At 35.4% G+C, this 20016-nt stretch overlaps 1 protein-coding gene across 3 annotated transcripts in view; it reads left to right on the top strand.

Moving 5' to 3' along the window:
- The window catches only part of CSMD3 (CUB and Sushi multiple domains 3), a 581587-nt gene that overhangs the window by 172920 nt on the left and 388651 nt on the right, over positions 1-20016 (top strand). For all 3 annotated transcript variants that reach the window (XM_059467476.1, XM_059467484.1, XM_059467493.1), the window contains exon 5: positions 13215-13422. In XM_059467476.1, the coding sequence (XP_059323459.1) occupies positions 13215-13422 (208 nt within the window). The remainder of the gene's footprint in view (positions 1-13214; positions 13423-20016) is intronic.

A 20016-nucleotide genomic window follows, 5' to 3' on the forward strand; every position in this document is an offset into this window, starting at 1 on the left:
TTGCATTTTGCTATACAAGTAATCATATGCACTGTGTTCTCCTAAGCATAATGTTTAATTTATATGACAATAATTTATGCTGTTGTTGAATTATTTAACTTTCAGGTAGTCTATGCTATAATGTAAGGAATGTGTTTTTCTTTGATTCTAACTGTTTCTCTGTCATCACGATGAAAATAGCACATTATGAATTTTATTACTGTATTTTTACATTGTGTGCTTTGAGAATTGTCAAATTCTTGATGCAAATACTTTTGCAGCCAATTAATTGCACGAGGTTCCTCAGCCAATTTGTATTTTCTTGTTTATTTTCTGTGCTGTTACTTCACTGAAGGTACCCAGACACATAAACAGTATTTGCCTTATGTCAGCATTACATTAAAAGCCAACTCATTTTAGAATTAATATTTTAAAATTCTTTTGATAGAAATTTGGTCTGCTGAACTCAGATTTTTTCCTCATGGTATCTCTAAATACCTTCCTTTACTGTGTAAAAACATTGCTTTAGTAAATCCTGTGTAATGCCATTGGTCTAGATGGAATTGCAAATCAATCCAGCAACGCACATAACATCGCACCATCTTCATAAACAGTGTGATCTACCAAGTATTGGATGAGAAGTGTTACAAGTGAATGTATATAAATATGTCCACATGCATTTATCAGGGTGTAGGATCTTGAAAACATGTCCTTGACAGCCATTCTCATATAATGGACTGGACAGGACAGCCCATTGCAGGTTTTTTATAAGGATGTCTCCTATGAGTATCTACAAACAACCTTGTCCCTTGGGTGAACCACTCACATACTTCTCAAAGCCTCTTGGGTATTGTGTCTCTCTGTGGTGATGCAACATCCCAAAAATGCTTAGGTACTACTGCTTATGCTGCTAGATTGGCTACACAGTTATAGTGCTTTTAGTTGGACGTCAAGCAAATAATTATATCTTGATTAGTGCACTTTAATTTATGCTCGTAATAGACCTCAGCTCAAACTACAGGAGTCAGAGTATGAAGTTGCTTATATTGAGACAAGATGTTCATACTGATTCCCTTTTGATATTTATTTTGTCTAGGCATTTCAATAGCACGATGCCATTGTAATATGATACTTCATTTTCAACATGCTACCAATAAATATTTATCACAAATAATATCAGGATACCGATTTTAATTGCCTTTATCAGGAGAGCAGCTTGACAGCAACCATATATATTCAACTTTTTTTTCAAACTTTGGCAAAGTTTTAAACTTAGTTAAATAGAATTTATAAAACAAAATAATTCCATGTCTTGTATTTTGGAGGTGTCCCTGCCAGTAGGAGAGGGGTAGCAGCAAGATGATGATTAAGGCCCCTTCCAAATAAATCAAATACTTGAGTCTATATCCTGCTAGAGAGTTAATAGGGGAAGAAAAGATGAATATGAAAATAAAGAGAACCTTTTTCAGAATTCTGATTTTAGCAAGGTGGTCTACTACAAGGTCTGTCATCAGGAACCTCAGAGTTTTAATTGTGAGATTGCTGCATCTCTAAATACCTGCTCTTCAACTCAGCTCTATTTCATTTTGGGAAGTGTCTGTAACAGCTGTAGTCATTCACAGTGCTGTGACTCTTAATATCAACAAATGTATTGCAACATCCTTATTTGAAAACGGTACTAAAAAGATGTATGGGGTTTTTTAAATTTATGATTAGCCCAGTTCTGTTACATTGCTTTTTTCACAAGGTCAATATTACAAGATGTTGCATATGTTTTAAGTCCTGGCAATTGAATTTTTGAAGTTTTCAAAAGCTGAGACCAAGCTAATGAAAATAAAGATGAACATTTGGACCATGATTTGAATCATGTTTTAAATCTGAAGCAGTAAAATGGACATCAACCTGAGATTTTAAATTGACTATTAGACATGCATTATGATTTTCCAGGAAAAAGATCTAGAATGACTTCTAGCACACATCTTTAATGCTTTGGATTTCTATCATAAACCAGAATGGCTCCAAAGATGCCATGACTACCTGTTGACTCAATGATGTGTAAAGTAAGAAGGACATACATTGTAGGCCTCAATGGCTCTAAATTCAAGGCTTTTTAAAAGAACTGTTATGTATAACTTTTTTGATTAATGTTGAAGGGACGAAAAGTACAGATACTAAAAAATATGTATGTGTATGTGTATGTGTATGTGTATGTGTATGTGTGTGTGTGTGTGTGTGTGTGTGTGTATGTGTATGTGTATGTGTGTGTGTATGTGCGTGTATGTGTATGTGTGTGTGTATGTGTGTGTATGTGTATGTGTGTATGTGTATGTGTGTGTGTATGTGTGTGTGTATGTGCATGTGTATGTGTGTGTGTGTGTGTATGTGCATGTGTATGTGTGTGCGTATGTGTATGTGCGTGTGTGTGTGTATGTGCGCGTGTGTGTGTATGTGTGTGTGTGTGTACATGTGTGTGTATGTATGTGTGTGTGTGTGTGTGTGTGTGTATGTGTATGTGTGTGTGTGTGTGTGTGTGTGTGTGTGTGTATGTGTATGTGTATGTGTGTGTGTGTGTGTATGTGTATGTGTGTGTGTATGTGCATATATTCACTGTGAAATTTCTCGTGTCAGGAAAGGAATACTGAAAAAGGTACTTGCCAGAGCTCAGTCTTTTAGGTAGATCAGAGGAAACAGATGTGTCAGGGTAAAGCTTTTACCTTACTCACATATGATCACCATCCAGAGTGGATGTTGGCTACATCCACGGAAGTCAATAGTCCTTCCAGCCACTCTGTGCTGGTGTTATGCAGTGGCTGGGCTTCAACACACAGCAGCTCCACTGTGGGCACTTTGCTTCTATGCAATTTTGTATGGGTGAATTAAAACACTTCCAGCACATCTCTACAGGCAAGAGTCTTTGCAGGAAATCAGATCTGTCCACAGCCACCCACATTATGAACCTTTCCTCTATTTTCTGGTATCGGTCTGAAAGTTGTCGATCTGTGGCTAATGTCAAGACTTGTGACAATCAATTTGTTTTTACAATATCCTGGTTTCCATGGCTTTCTGCAGTCTGCACTGTACTCAGTTCTTGACCTAGAAGACAGCACAGTATTCCCAAAATCACAAAGACAGTATCTGAGGCTGGGAGGCACCTCTGAATATAATCTAGTTCAAGTCGCCCCACTGAGAGCAAGGCCACCTGGAGTGGGGTGATCAGAGCCATGTCCAGTTGAATTTTGAGTATCTTGGGATAGAGATCCCACAGCCTCCCTGAACAAACTGTTTGAGTATTCAATCAACCTTACAGTTTGAACTGTAAGTTTGAACTGTATTACTTTTATTTCAATTTATGCCAAATTTTCTTGTTATTTCTCTTTGTACTATTGAAAAGAGTCTGTCTCCATCTTCTTCACTTCCCTGTCAAGTATTTATAAGCATTGATGATTCCCCTTGAACCTTCTCTACCCCAGGCTGAACATGCACTCTCAGATTCCCTGGTATGTCTGGAACTCCAGTCCCTGAATAATTTTCCTCTTTGTGGGACTCTCTCTGTCCATGTCTCTCATACTGGGGAGCTATCACTGGAGTCAGTACTCCAGGTGCAAGGGAACTGGTCTCTGTCTGGACATTATGCTGCTTTTTGCATTTCACCACCCTTCATGCACTTCACCTCCCAGCTCTTCAGTCACTTTTCAACACATATCACAGACTCGTCACTACCCTGTACTTTATCAGTTTGTCTAGGAGAGTGTTACTGGCCAAAGTGAAGAAGATATATTCAACTTCTACTTCAAAAACTTTGTTCGTCACTCAAGCAGAACACTGAAACTCCTATTTCTAAATGCTTCTGTGGTGTAAAAATCTTTTCCTTCCAGTTCTGATTTTAGTTTTCCAAATTTGAATGTCTCTGTGAACTTTTCAAATGCAGGCAGACTTAATTTAAGTTTGATAAATTTTGGCAAATAAGGTAACAGAGCTGCCAAAGCAGTCATAAATTGGCTGAGAAAATGTCTTCAGAAGAGGTTAAGTCCTGCTTCTCTCTTCTGGTGAAGCATCAGTCATAGCTCACATTCAGGAGTGCTGAATTCTAAAGTTTCTGCATAATTAAGCAACCACAGAAATCTTGACTCTGAAACCTTATTGACTCTGAAACATTTTGCCATCATTTAGGTATTTTATGATGCAATACAACACAAATTCTTGTAGAAATGTAAGTTTACAGAAGTAAAGAGATCGCAAATATGCCACAGAAATTGTGCTTCTTATTTTGTACCGTGCTGGGTACGAATACAGCCTGTTGTTTAGAGGTTTTACAAAAATGAGCATATGGAATTGCACATTTTAGGAAGAAATTTTGATGAACATTTGCATTTTTCTTCAGTTAAAAGTAAGTTATTTTAAGATCCATGCTCCCTGTAATCCAGCTGTCATTAGGCCAGAAGGTTCAAAGGACTAGACAATGAAAGTTATGATAGCCTCTTATGCCTCTAAAGCCCTATACTGAATGTAATACAGAAAAATTAGTATGAAATCTTGCTTGATGGTTTAGACACTGAAGTGGTCTCATTTCAACATTTTTGAAGCTAAGATAAAAATAACTGAAGATGTACACATTGAAATCCATTCTCCATTGAATGGTGCAAAACTTAAAATAATGCACTGGTTCTGAGGAAAAAAAATACAACTTTTAATCAGGTCAAGAGAGTTGAAACTAAAACAAAGGAAGTATTCTCTTTCTCCTGTTCTTCCTCTAGGTGTTCTACTAGATTATGTGCAGGAAAATTTAAAAAATATTAAGTGAATTCAAACAATACAAGTTCTTCACTGTTTTAGTTTTTCAATTTGCTTGGATGTTATGTTTCTATCTTGAACCTTTATAGGAGAACTATATTGAATGATAGGAGAGCATATTTCAGGACCACAAGAGGTTATCAAATTTAACAGACCTCTCAAGTCTGACTTTAAAGGCAGTTATTTCCAAGGCTGTAAGTTTCACACCCTCTCCAGGTGAACATAAGCTCCATATAGCCTGTATCACCATGGTCTTCTTCACCAGGTACAGGGGAACTTTTGCACTTGTAGCCTATGATACCTTCTTCTTCTTCACTAGACTTGGTGTCTTCAAGTTTGAATCTTCAAGTTTGAATCTCTCATTTTTCTTACACCTCCCCCTCTCTCTCTGTCTCCCTCTGCCTGCTGCTGTACAGCATTTTCCCCTCTTCTTAAATATGTTACCACAGAGGCACTACCAATACTGCTAATTGCCTCAGCTTTACAGCGGTGCAGCTCCATCTTGGAGCATCCTGGAACTGGCTCCATGGAGACAGCCCCTGACAACTGCAGAGACCACTTCTGCAGCCTCCTGATACCAAATCTTGCCACACTAACTCGCTACAATGTTCATTTGTGCCATTTTTCCTTGATGGCTTTCACATCCTGCCTGCTACACTCTTCTCCAGAGAAGTTCCTCCAAACCAAGAGGTGCAAATAGATGCCAAAGGAATCGCTAACTCTTCCTCTCTGCACGCGCTGTCTGTCAGATGACACTGGGTGCTCTGGTTAGGATTCAGCCCTCTTCCTGACTCTACCACCACGTGATTTTCACAGAATAGAAAGAAACTTCTTTTATACAGTATAATATCAACAGATAAATAAAAGAAATTCCACTTCAAATACTTAGTTACTCATTTGGAGTGAGTGGATGTGCCGTGCTTTGCTGCCAGGTGGGTTAAAACACAACATTGCCATTATTTTATATATTTCCATAAATATTTGGTTTTAAATTACAATAATTTAATTCTATTTTTTCTGTGGTTCAGAGGCAAAACTGCAAAACCAGGTGTAAAAATCAGCCACTGCCAAGTACATACTTTGATGTAGTTTTTCTCAAGAAAAAAAGAAAACCCAACAAAATCCATGAGATCATCAGTAATTTCTAAAATCTCAAGTATTATGTTCTTTATCATCTTTCACATTTTTCAGGCTTGGTTTAAAGACAAGACAAGTTTTAAAGACAAAATTACATTTATAAATCATAGTAAAAGATGTTTTTCCCTGTAGAAATTAAAAATAATGAGAAATAAAAAATAGTTGAATTTCATGTTGATGAATTGATGTATTTACTTATAGGGTTTTTTTTCCTTTTCTTTGTTGAAGCAATCAACTAAAGTATTTTCTACTTTTCTCTTTATTCCATTTTTAATGAATTTACTCTTATACCTTCTGCCCCTCAGCAACTCAAAGAGTAAATATCAGGGTTGAGAACCATGAAATCTAAATGAGTATCTTAATGCTGCAGAGTTTCTAAGCTTTATTGTTTCACAAAGCAATAGGAAACAGTTTGATCATCAAGAAATCTTTATATATTTTTGTGTTGAGCTTATATTCATACAAGGCCTGCCCAAATATTTTAATTTAAATTATCTTGGTTCGCAAGCAATGAAAACACTAATCTTTTCCCAAAGCTCATTTTATGTGAGAAAAAACTGTAATTAATTTTTTTGTTGGAAGACAGCAGTAAAGGCACGGTTGACTGATATACTGGTTATTTTTGTTAAAAAAATCTTATTAATTAATCCACTAATTCACGTCCTGGTCTACTAAAACAGAAAATTTAAAAAAACAATTCTATGTACATTTTTAACGAAATATATAGATAAGAGTTCAGGAGGCTGCACCCTTTGGGGCTTTTTTTTTTGTGTGTTGTTGTTGTTTGTTTATTTGTTTGTTTGTTTTGTTTAGTTTTCTTTGTGTTTTGTTTTGTTTTTGTAAAAAAGACAAAGTATGGGCTTTGTGTCAAAACTTTTCTTGCGTTTAAATGTTTCCTTCCTTCTTTATAGAATAAACAACAATAAATGAGACCTCTGTGCACCATTGACTAGAAAACAGTTACTTTTCTTAGCAATACAGAAGAGCCCAACTTGCCTAAATAGCATCCATAACATGACGTTCCCTTGGAGATAAAATGGGTAACTCTGAGGATATCATTGAACTTTTATTTATTGCCAAGTAACAAAAGCGTTTAGTCAAGATGTTAGAGCGCTTAAGCACCGAGAGAACAGTGATTTCCTCTGCTTTCACCTTGGCTCTGTATCTTCCCCCCTTCCCCTCACTCCTGCCGCACCTCACCTTCCTTAGGCCATTGACCTGTGGCGAGGGGACAGTGCCCACAGCTCCCCTTTGTCTGTCATCCTTTGCTGTGTCCTCACAGAATGGTGTCTTCCCCTGCTGCCCTTGGTGCCCTTGGTGCCCCACTGAGCCTCCCCTGCCACCCTCAGTGTCCTTGGTGCCCCACTGAGCCTCCCCTGCCACCCTTGTTGCCCGTGGGGCCCTGCTGAGCCTTCTCCATCACTCTCAGTGCCTTTGGTGCCCTGCTGTGCCTCCCCTGCTGCCCTTGTTGCCCTTGGTGCCCGGCTGTGCCTCCCCTGCCACTCCTGTTGCCCTTGGTGTCCTGTTGTGCCTCCCCTGCTGCCCTTGTTGCCCTTGGTGCCCTTCTGTGCCTCCCCTGCCGCCCTCAGTGCTCTTGGTGCCCGCTGCCCTCAGCATGGCCAGGCCGCGGTGCTGGTGCAGCTGCGCCGGGCCTGGGCCATGCATGGCCGTCTTCCTCATGGGTCACCCCACATTGCCCAATCCCGGCCTCCAGGCAGGCACAGGCTGTGTGGCTATTGCAGTGTTTTCCCCTGGCAGAGGCAGTTTTTGTAGTTCTATCTCAGTGGTGGTAGGTGGGAAGGCAATTTATTCCATTGAACCTATGTTCAAGCACCATTTAAACTCCTCACCTCTTTAGCTACAGATGAATTATTTGATTTTTTTATTTTTTGCTGGCTGTCAAATCTGTGCAATTTTACTGGTATACAGCACAAAAGTGCAAAGTGAGAGATCTGAGGATGTGAATCATGTCAATTTATAGTCATCGCTGTGTTTATTTGGAAATTAAAATCTGTGAGTTTTACAAATCAACACAGAAAATAAGACTTCCATATGTCCTCAAGAACTGTTTTATGCCCCTCTACTCAAAAGCTGGATGAATTTTATGTAAGCTGAAAAGATGAAAAATTTTCTGCAAAGCTATCCCGAAAGATTTTCAGTTGATGGTTGTTTTTCAATCTTTATATTTCAATTTCTGGAATCTGTAGGGTTATTCTTTGTGCATAAATTATGAGGAAAGGCTGAAATATTTTCATTGTTAAAGATTTGTAGAAAAAGTCAACATATAAATGTTGCTCAGATATTATATATTTATATATCTATCTTGCATTCTATTTCGGAGTTTCTAGAATGTATCAAAATATTTTATAAAATAAATATACATTATACTATAGACACTGATCTCTATACTGTACAGATCCATTCTTTTAATCTCTGACTCTAAACATTACATTATTGAGACTAAATTGAAGAGCTAGTTTTTATTTAGCACAGCTAGATCTTGATAACCTAATGAGAAGATCTTTCACCGAGGTCCACTGGGTTTTTGTGGTTGTTTACCAAAGCTTGAAGTCTTATTGAGGAGCAGAGGATCAGAGTACACACAGAACAGACTGATGAGAGATTTTCTTGCACTCTTTTTGTGAAGTTGAGTGACCAGAAACAGCTCTCAAGTGTCTGTACGCAAGCAAACGTGGCACAAGAAGCCCAAGAATTGCAAATTTACATGTGATCAGAGATGAAGGACATAATTAAAATCACAGAGCCACAGCAAAACAGTTGGCACTGCTGGAGTTCTGCAATAGACATATAGAGACTCTCCAAGAGAAGTGGGCAGGAAACAAAAGCAGTAAGTGTTTGTGCAAAGGAGGAAGCAGAGGGAACTGGCATTGGCTATAGAGATTCCTAAAGACATTTTTGTGCCTATGTAATCTATTACTGTGCTCATTAGCAAGTTTCATAATCAGACTATAATACTACAGATTTTAAAACTGAGTTTAACTTTTTAGGGTGCTTTTCACTTTAGCCTGTATAGTTTCTATTCTGCCAAATGTAGCACAGCCAATGAAGAAACAGAATAAGAAACTAAATTGAAGCTGTTTTTTTTTTTGTGAAGGCAGTATAGGAGATGTGGAAAATGTAACTGTTTAATTTGCTACAAATATCTAGATAGGTAAGATGATGTGATACATTATGTACCAGATTAAAGCTTGATCTACCATACAATCTCATTGAATTCTCAATGAAATCCACAAATTTGCATGTTGTATAAATCACTGATGACATTGCCTGTCTTTGATCATCCATTTTACTGTTCAATATTTATGTAGCATTATTGTATCACTGAAAGCTACAAGAATAAGCAGGAAATTAAATAAGATATAACTAGAGAAATATATTTTCAAAATTGATTATGAAAAGTGAACAGTGAACAGCAAAACAGGAATTAAAAAAAGATAAAATTTTATGAAATTGGATTTCACTGGAGATTATTTGAAGTTGTAGATATTTCACTTTTTTTCCTTCTTTTTAATGGGCATTTAATCATAAGATTGTAAAAGCAAAAAAAAAAGGAAGAAAGATAAGAAACTGCAGGTATCTATGAACATAAATAGAAACAATCTATGCCCACAAAAAGTAAAACAAAAACCAAACCCCCAAAACATTACTTTCATAATCATCACTCATCATGGTATCAGTGATACTCCCTCTGCACAAGAGCCCTTATGCATATTCAAACAGAGATCTTAATTTAAATTCATAATACCTTGAAAAGCTTTTTAATGCCAAGTCCCCTCTTGCATATCACTTTGAACAAACTTCCCCTCTCAGCATATGGTTAAGATCAGAGAAATATGTTGGGAAAAATGACATATTGGCAAGTAAGTGCATGTTTTGCATTTATGCCTTCATATCACATTTGCAAGATTGCTATTGGATAAAATTTCCCAGTACATGACCAATTCAATTTAATTTGAAAGCATGGAGTATGAATTATAAAAGTAGATTTTGATATAAATCAGTATTAGCTATGTAATTGTAATTGAACAATGTCAGACTCTATCAAGTCTTAACTGAAGTGTTGTCTTCTTACAATTTCTGTGAGTTTTTTTCTTCATTTTTGCTAATTGGAAATTAAAAGGAGAGGGATGCAGACAATTCTTTCAAGGTATTTAGGTGCTTTACTGCTGTTTAGCTACTACATTTTGACAGTAGTGATCATAGTGTGCATTGGGCGTGGAAGCATGCAGCACATACACACACAACATAACTACATCCTTAAATTGTCTTGACAACCAACAGATAAATACATTCTCATTAACTACTGTCTTCCATCCTTTCACAGAGAGGTATCATTTTCCCATTTCCTGGACTTCATCCTCTCCAGATGTTCAAAAATAGTCCATGATTTGGGATCCATTCATCAGGATGGGTGCCTATGCCAGGAGAAGCAGCACACTTGATGATTGGGCACCAGCACCAACCAGATCTGGGTCACTGCCACACTGTCCTTGCTCCTCACAAAATTCATTCTTCATAGGTTCATGTTATTCCTGCTGTTTTACTCCCTGCAACAAAAAATCTTGCACCGCAGATTATTTTTTCCCCAAGATTAGATGTCCTTGAGGCACACACTGGGTTTCCCCATCCTGCTGCTTTAGCCACCAAGCATACTGTGAGCAAAGACGATCCCATGAAAGGGCTTGTCTTTTCCCATGGAAAAAGAGGGTTAGGCACTTAAGTATCTTTGAGGACTCCTACCTTGGTAGTCTGTTAGAGGTAATTCAGAAAGTTACAGAAAGTCAGGGAAGGAGATTGTTGTGAATCTGCACCAAAATTACAGCAAAGATTATCTTTCCTCTCTTCCTTGTTCACATCTCCTGACTGGGCTTGTTGCACATTGATGAAGATCAGCCACTGTTACTCTTTATAAATGTTCCCGCACCAGTTATTCTTTTATTTGCAACATTTCATAGCTGACATCTAAGAAATTACGCTGCTTCAATTGTGATAGAAATAGGGGTGCTAAAAGCAGGTTGCACAAAATAACAATTACTACATCTTCTTTTATTTGTCAGGGTCTTGTACACTATGAAGTTAGTGGTAGAACTCCTGTCAACAGTGATTGTCAATTTACTTGAAAATGAAATCTTTTTTTACACTGTCTTCACAACTTAAGGCACCAAACATTTGCATGGCATAATGCTTTTCAGTCTTCTCACAGATGGGAGCTTTTACCTATGGGGATGTGATTGCAAGATTTGAACCAAGCAAATTATATTGTAGGCAGAGGAAAATAAAATCACAGTACAGTAATTCTGTTATTTATTGTTTTAATGCTTGCAATACACCAAGATGAGTGTGCTTTTAGTTATATATGCAACGCTTAAATGTAGATTATATTAATTGTATTTGTAGCAAATTTGCTACATGAATCAGAATAAAAACCATGATTATTTGTTTGGGCCATTTTGCTGATGGCAGCAAAATCACACTTTGGAAAAATTCCTAAACAGCTGTGGCTCAAAATAAACTGCACGCTCATTGGCATTGTTTATATTTTTAAACAATGCCACACTAATTTTTTAAGTTTTAGTATACTATAGCAGCATTGTTAGTAAACAGTTTGTTGTATTTCTCAGAACTAAGATAGGTTTCTCTATAATTAATTTGTGAAAAGCAGACAATGGATTCTGAAATACAGTAGGAAAGTTTGCTATTGTAAATTAGCAATTTAAAATTATTTTTCTGAATGTCTGTAATGCAGGAAAACATTATTTTTTTTTTTTTCCTTTCACAGTATGGGGACAGAACCTGTGATGTGATGAGGTTTCTCAGTTTTATTATATTTGGTGGATTTAAAGTGCTTTGCCTAATTATTAGGAATAAATTTAAAATATGTTTTTACTTTGTGTTTGGTTGTTTTGTTTTGTTTTGTTTTTTTAATCTGGCCATGGCATAATTTATCAGAATTTTTAAAAGAGAAAACCTGGTATTTTAAACTTGTAAACTGCTGTAAGAAAGAGTAATGAATTTTTTTCTTTCTGTTTGAAGTGAGCCATTATGTGTGTCAGAATTATTTAAACTTTTATTCCGTGATCCTATACTCTTTAAAGGTGTTTGGTTTGTTTTTTCCTATCTTTATCATTCATTTTCAATCAATATTGACTGGATTTTCAGACTCTGAGGCAAATTTTATTCATACTAGCACTCTAATTGAGCAGAAACGACCTTCAAATATGCTCCAAACATTTGGGTAATAAACTGAATAAGTAATGCAAAATGGTATTTCCATTCAAGTTATTTGAAAGATATTTCCATTTTTGAAAGACAAAGCACTAAATTTACAAATAATTTTATTAGCTCACAGAAATAATTTTAACATAAGATCCTTAAAAATAATTTTTGAGTTATTAGGCATATATATGCTATTAATAAAGAAGATACAGAACACCAATAATTTGAGAATTGTTTCATCATAGAACAAGTTCTTTTAGAACCGATTTTGTGAATATCCAATGTTTTCCTGGTATATCCAGTCTAAGATCATGTGCTAAAAAACAGAGAAATTTTGGTTTCAGAGTACTGTTAAAAAAAATCATTGTGATAATTGATCAAATAGTTCATAGTTTCATATGACATGAAAAATGTATTTCTATGGTAAAATTGTAAATATTTGATCTATTAAAACTTATTACACTGATGTAAACATCTTAATTTTGAAAGCATCTTGCATCTGACATTAAGAAATTACTCATGAATGGCTTTGGTTTGAAAACTGATCAGCTGTGGGAAAATGTGAAAATGATTTCTCAAGAATAAGTCTTATTACTAGATACTCACTAAAATAAAATATGGCAATAAAATTGGTATATAATGTGTAAGATTTTCATGCTTCTTTTCTCAGTATAATGCGGCTGCTGCACTTCATGTGTCAGACTGTTTATGATAGGGATTAAGCTTGAGTTGATTAATTAAAGCATTTTTGGTTAAAGCAAAATAAGAAATAGTGACATTTTTGCATGCTATTGTAAATTTAAACAATGCTAATCAAAATTTACACTTATTAATAAATAGTAGATTATAAAAATATGTGCTGGCACAAGTATAATAATCCTTAGGTAATTGGTAACTTGAAGCAATTACATTTTAGCACCTTAATTTTGGAGCAGAATTCCAAGTCAAGCATGTAAAAAATTTTTAAGCAATTGTTCACCTAAACAGCAATGAATTTCTATTCTCAGCAATAAAGTATACATTTTTAAGGGGTGATTTTAATTTTTGTGTTTTGCTTTGTTTTTTTACAGCTGAGGATGCTTGTGGAGGAACTATGAGAGGATCAAGTGGAATCATCACAAGTCCCAACTTTCCTAATGAATATCATAATAATGCAGATTGCACATGGACAATTGTGGCAGAGCCTGGTGATACTATCTCACTCATATTTACAGATTTCCAAATGGAAGAAAAATATGATTATTTGGAAATAGAAGGTTCTGAACCACCTACAATAGGGTAAGTCAAATATTGCAACTTTAATGTGATAAAAAAGATGACAAAATGTGAAAATACATCTTTTTGTGAATATGTAGTCTTGCTAAAAAAAACCCCTTCACATTAATAAATGTGACCATGGCATAAATGTTGATATTCCAATTGCAGCTGTAAAATGTTTTTTAAATATATTGTGAAGATGTAGCATCAAGATGAAGGGCACTGTAGACTCATTTACCTAATTGTGTCTAACCATTTAACCATTATTATAGAGAAAATGTATATATTTAGAAACAGACTGGAATGGACTGTTGCACTCGGTAGGATTGGTGAAGCCTTCACAGAGTTTCATAATGTCAGAAAGTGAAAGGTGTGGAGGCTTTCAGCACAGAGCTAGGGGGAATTAGCATTGGCCACACCTCTTGGTCATGGGCTGTCTCTGGAGGAGTTTCTGTGCAGAGAACTGCATGCATGGTCTCTAAATAATGTGAGTATGGTTGGTGATACACTTTACCAAGAAATATCTATCCTGATCTGTGAGACCAAACACCCTTAGCTGAATAGTTGCAGTACTTTTTGGAGCTGGTTTTACCACAAATATAGCACCTTCAATCAGAGTTTATGACTGTTTTTTTGTATGTTGACTTAGCAGTAGGAACAATATTTTTGCCAGTCTGACTTCTTCAATTCTTAATCTCAGTGTAGATGTGTTATGTAGGTGTTGTAACACAAGCACAAGAAATAAAATAGTAAATAACTTCTTTCAAGACCAGATTCCATTAAATAGGAAAAATAAATTTTATACATTAAATATAAATTCTGTGGCTTTCTGGTCTGGTAGTTATATGGTAACAGCATCACGCTACTCAAGAAACATGTCAATATGACAAATCCTTTTCTTTATTTTATTAGTTTAAATAAGCTGTAGATTCACAGAAAAGGAGTTGTATACAAGCCCATAAATCACAGTTATGGTCTCCAGTAAAATTTTGATCTCTTAACTGGCTCATGAAGGTTTCTGGAGGTTCTGTATGACAGAAGCATGCGAACAATAGGTGATACAAGTGGCTGGCTAGATACATTAAGGTCAGTAGAGAGCGGTTTTCTTCATATCAGTGTAAAGCCCCTCCAAATGTAACAGAGACCAAACAAAATGGGTTTGATTTTATAATAAGGAAAGATCTAAAATTAGATAATTATATTGTTTTAAAAGCATCAGATTAGGTTTCTGTAAGTGTTGCTTATAAGTAATATATTTTCACTGCTTCAGAATGTAATAAAAGTCTAAGATTTAGCAAATAGTGTTTTCTAATTTGAGTTAATTTATACTGCCACCTACATAGTTAATTACCTGTATTAGGTATAATTGCCATTGAGTTTTTCAAGCTCTTAAACTGAAATCTTTTAACTGGCTGTCAGCTAAAATAAATTTTAAACAATAATTTATAATAATTAGTGAGGTAACACCAATGACATACAGATATTATGAATCACTTGAATAGCTAAATATGCATTAGATTTTTCTTAAATGTGTTTTATTTATTCATTTATGAGTTACAAACAATTATTTCATTTCTTGTTCTATAAATACAAGGCTGTATTCAAATTATATAATAAGATTATATATGGAAATTCCCATTATATGTTTGCAAAACATGAAAATTTACAATGCTAATTTAATAATTGCTCATGTACAGAAACAGACTGAGAACATATTCTTTTTTTAGCTTGTCATTTATATTCCCTAAATAGGACTGATGTATTCAATTACAGAAAAGTATCCCCCCATATGTTGGGAAAAACAGCTTTGGAAAGCTTAATTAACAGCAATTTGTTAATTAGATTTACAGTGGTAATACTATATACGCCCTTAGACTATAGTTAATCTAAAACTAAACACAGGTTCTTTATCTTTCATTCTGTAAAAAAGTATTTGCCTAATTTTCAAAATTATTAAAAACTTACTGGTTGATCTGGATAATGAGTATTATGAAAATTTCTTAGAAAATTTGGTGCTTTATATGACTGTTACACCTATTGATTTAAAAGAATCCCTCAAACTTTTCTTCTGAACATCTGCTGTGTTAAAAAAATATTTTTTCTTTTTATTTCTAACTGAAATAAAGAACCAGATTGTGCATCAAGTGGATAGGCTGGTGCTATCCATAAGACAAGACTTGGAATTCTTTATGAAGCACTAACTTTCTATAGTTTTGTAGTCAGTTGTTACAATATTTCAGTTTTGGCAGCCTTCTCTCTCAAGGAAATCTTGATAAGCCATTTTCATTTAAATAGTAGTAAAAAATTATGTAGGTGCCCTTCAGAGTTCTTGTTGTCATGTTGCTTATTCTAACATTTGCCAGCTTGAGTAGAATAATAGCGTTTCTTAAATTTTGGAAGTGAAACTGAAGGAAAATTACTTATTTGAGGAAAATTTTTTACCTATTTTTTTTCAATAAACAAAAAACTGAAAGTTAGTAAGATCTAGTGAAATGTTCCTTTTTGTCTACCAAAAACTAGGCTGTGCCAAACCAATACACAAGCTGACAGCTGTTCTTCCTCCATATTTGGAGGGCTTGGTTGTTAATTAGTATTTCCTGACTTGAAATTCCATTTTACTAGTGCTGTGAAAGAACAAAATGATAAACAGAACCTGTAAGAAATATTAGTGAAGAATATACTAACTAGTGATAATTAAAGTGAGGGTGAGCAAGCAGATAATATCTGTTATGGAAAAGGGTATTTTCTGGGGTTGTTTTTTTTTTTTTTTTGTGTGAAAAATGCAGCTATCCATGTTAGATAAATATATGGTCACTTTTATTGCCAGTTTGGTTGCAATAAAAATTAGCCTTTAGGAGGCATTTAAAAATTAAGTGTACTGTCACAACAATTAATCTTCAAGAGACACATGAATTAATAAGACAGATTCTCAATCAGAACTTTTTACCAAAGTGTTTATTTTATTTATCCAGTGCTCAATAAGGTTAGAGTTATTTTCATTTAATGTACTTTATTAAATAATGCTCATATAAAAGGCTACAGAGGAAAACCTCTACCTGACATAAATGTGGCAGCACAGGGATGAAAATCACACCTCAATAGTACAAGTACCAATGAAAGTAACAACATGTTGAAAGAAACAAACCAAAACAGACAAGACAAGAAGCAGAGGTTCTCATAAGAAGAGATTAAAATAGGAGGGAAAAAAATCCGACCTAAGGCCCAGCATTTTTTTTCTTGAAAAATCACTTCAAATTAGAAAGCGACAAGTATGACAATCTCTGTTTTAATAATGAAGACTGTTGACACTGTTTTAGATAATTATAACTACTTTCTCACTAATGCAAAGTTTTAAAATCTGTGTTTAATGCTAAGAGGAAGGACTCAGGAAGGTAAGGTTTATGAGTAATATGATTTTAATAAGTATGATAAAAGTGCCAGATGAAAAAGTTTGTAATCTGATAACAGTTGGATTTATATTTAAATAATAGCACCAAAATTGATACTGCTTATCACAGGAAAAATTATTTCAGAGGAATGTCATGGCTGTAGCCAAATAGGTAGAAAATTTTATTCAATTAATAGTGCAAGCAAAGTGCAGTCAGAAAAACCTCCTATAATTATCAGAGTGTTTGTTTACTGATAGTGAATAGAATTAATTTTACTGGATTTAATTGCAAAAACAAAATAAAACAAACAAACAAAAAACACATATTAAAAAAAACAAACAAAAGAAAACCCAAACAAAAGATAAAAAATGTCACTGCAAAAATCAGCCAAGTTTTGGAGTGCCTAAATCCTTTTCTTCTAAAACAGGGAACAGAAGGTAACAGAGATAATGCTTAACTGTGGAGCAGGGAGAGCAGAAAATCATGAATAGGAGGAATACCAATGCTAAAAATATTATCTGGTTTGAGCCTTTGATAATCCGTCCATTGTTTGTTATCATTTTTATCTTTTTCTGAAGGACTGAGAACAAAAATGAAGTTCTTTATTTCTTGGAAACAAAAGCTTTCCACAGAAGTGAGGTATTTCTGTCCTTTGCTGTTTACTTCTGTAATTTAATTTTTATCTTGGTGATTCAGCATTTCACCTGTGACATTTCCATGAGGTTATTTGGAACCCTCCTAAAAGCATTCTGTAATGTGTAGGGTTCAGGCACAATAAGTGTTTAAGAGGAGAATTTGTTAAGTGACTGTGGAGGTTAATGACATGTTCTTCATTGTTCTATTGTGTGATTCTATCTGGCAATCATCATCTGAAAAGGGCTTTGAAACTGGCTTTACATCTGGTACTCTCAAATTCTTACTGAAACATGAGAAAGATTTGAATGTAAGAGAGAATAAGATATCAAATCATATGTTTAATGGTAGGGGGCGAGGCTCTTGTGTTATTTTCTACTACTTGTTCTTGTGTGTTTCTGAAGAAATAGAAGGCCCTTCCATACTGAGTACCCTGTTTCATTGGGGTTTTCTGCATTAATTTCTCAGGTTTCAGTTCAAAGTGCAGCGACAAACGTGCCTCAAACTTTGCAGCCAGAATAGACACATATAAAGATGAGTTACATGATGAAAAGCTGGTGAAAATCTGTAACTCCAGGGTAGACACCTTGCAGTCTATGCTTTTTATAAAAGTTACTTTGTGGCATTTCAATTTAGTGCTTAGTAAAAGGAGAATGTGATTCCTAGAAATTGTCATATCCATGGAAATAGAAATCAACCTAGCTGTAAATCTAGAGTTTAACTCCGGAATTCAATATGTTATGTATGTGTCCATATAACCAGCTTGTAAGGAAACACAAGACAGAATGACCAAATTTTATAAGCAGGATAGTTCTGCATGGAAGGGAACTCAGAAGCTGACTTGTCCAATCTACTGCTGAAAGCCAAATCAGCTTTTAGGTAAGGCAAGGTTACCCAGGCCTTCATCACAGCATGGAGTCTAAACAATCTATGTGGACAAGCTTCCTAATTTCCTGACTGTCCTCATGAGAGGAAAAGCTTTTCCATTTTTCCTAATTTAGAAACCAGTTTTCAGTCAGAAACAAAACACAATAATTTATTATGACCAATTATCCATTTGAGGTCCAAACATCTCCTGAGTTCTCTTTCTCCCTTATGGGTAGGCAGTGGTATGGCCTTTCTCCTGAGCAGGTTGGCTGATATGGTCAATCCTAGCTCATGGTTTGAAGATCTTCCTTCGTCAGGCTCAAGTTGTGCCGTTCATCTCACAAGGATATGTACAGGAGCAGAGATATGATTTGTCCTGTCTTCCTCTAGAATACTAAATGCTAAAGCTTATCTGGCACGTGCGATTTATAACTACATAGTGGAGTCAAGCCTCAGTGAGAAAACTATCTGTTAAATTCCAGCATGTATTTGCATCATACAAGTCAGGTGCAGGCACAGAATCCCCTTGGCTCACTGTGGTACAAATGAACAATTTACATGGCCACTGTGATGCCGCTTTTGAAAAAATCGTGTCCCCACTTCTATTTCTGACTCATCCCCTACCTGGTATTGGCTCAGACATTCACCCAGTCACAAAGGAACTGCATCAGGAAGTGACACAAGTTAAAATCAAGCTTTTGTCACCCCTGTGTTAGTGAGCAGGAAACACAAGAGTTGAAGACAATGACAAGGCACATAGGGAGGGAATTATTGTTTCTTCAAGCAATAGAACAATTTATTGTCAAAATAAAGCCTGATCTGTTGTCTTCTCAGGTACTTGTATGTTGAATAATGGTACCTATGCAAAGATCTAGGTTTTTTTTTTCCCCTTTTGCAGTGGGTGCAGAAACTTCAGAGTTATTTTATTTCCTTTATTTTTTTATACTGTATCCTTAATTTAATTAATTCTTGTGATGATATGAAATATTTTATTTTTATTAATGTACACAGTGTCACGAAGACAGTATTTGGTTGCTGTTTTTGCAAAAGGTGGTTAAAAGCACTTCTTTTGAGGAATCTTTTCTGAAGCTGCTCCTAATTTCTTACACTTCCTATGTTCAGGAGCACTGAAAAAAGGAAACATTTGTAAACCTTCTCTGAAGCCACAGGTTTTCATTATCCTGATAGTACTTTTTAATATGCATGAAGTTATTCTCATCTGGAGTCAGATATTCAGCAGTTATCAAATGAGCAGTTATACACTGGATGGGATTTTTATGTATATTCTTCTCAACAGAGATAGGATTATATTATTTCACAAAGTCTTATCAACATTCAGAGGCAATTTGTAAAACAGTTCTCTTGAATCTTTATATGCAAGAACAGTACTCTGGTTTTCCCATGTAGGTCTTAGACAAAGACTACTGCTTTTTGTGCTTCCATGGGTCACTTTAATCCTCCTTTGATGAAACAGACAAGAGTGCTTCCAATGTGGCTTATTTGTAACTCTGCATTGTAGAAACCAGGTAAATAATGGTCTAGACCTGGGGGACTTTGTTAATGAATACTTAAAAAGTGTAACAAAAAGAAAGAAAAGTTGGAATAGAAAATTAGAAGCCTCTTACAGCAGATTTGGGGAATAAAATAGGGGTAGGAAAATGGCGTGATGATTTAACAGGGAGCACTTTCAGCGTGCTTGCTGCAGTGGAATACTGCGCTTGTTTTG

The sequence above is a fragment of the Ammospiza nelsoni genome, chromosome 1 (assembly GCF_027579445.1).
Source record: "Ammospiza nelsoni isolate bAmmNel1 chromosome 1, bAmmNel1.pri, whole genome shotgun sequence".
Taxonomy (NCBI): domain Eukaryota; kingdom Metazoa; phylum Chordata; class Aves; order Passeriformes; family Passerellidae; genus Ammospiza; species Ammospiza nelsoni.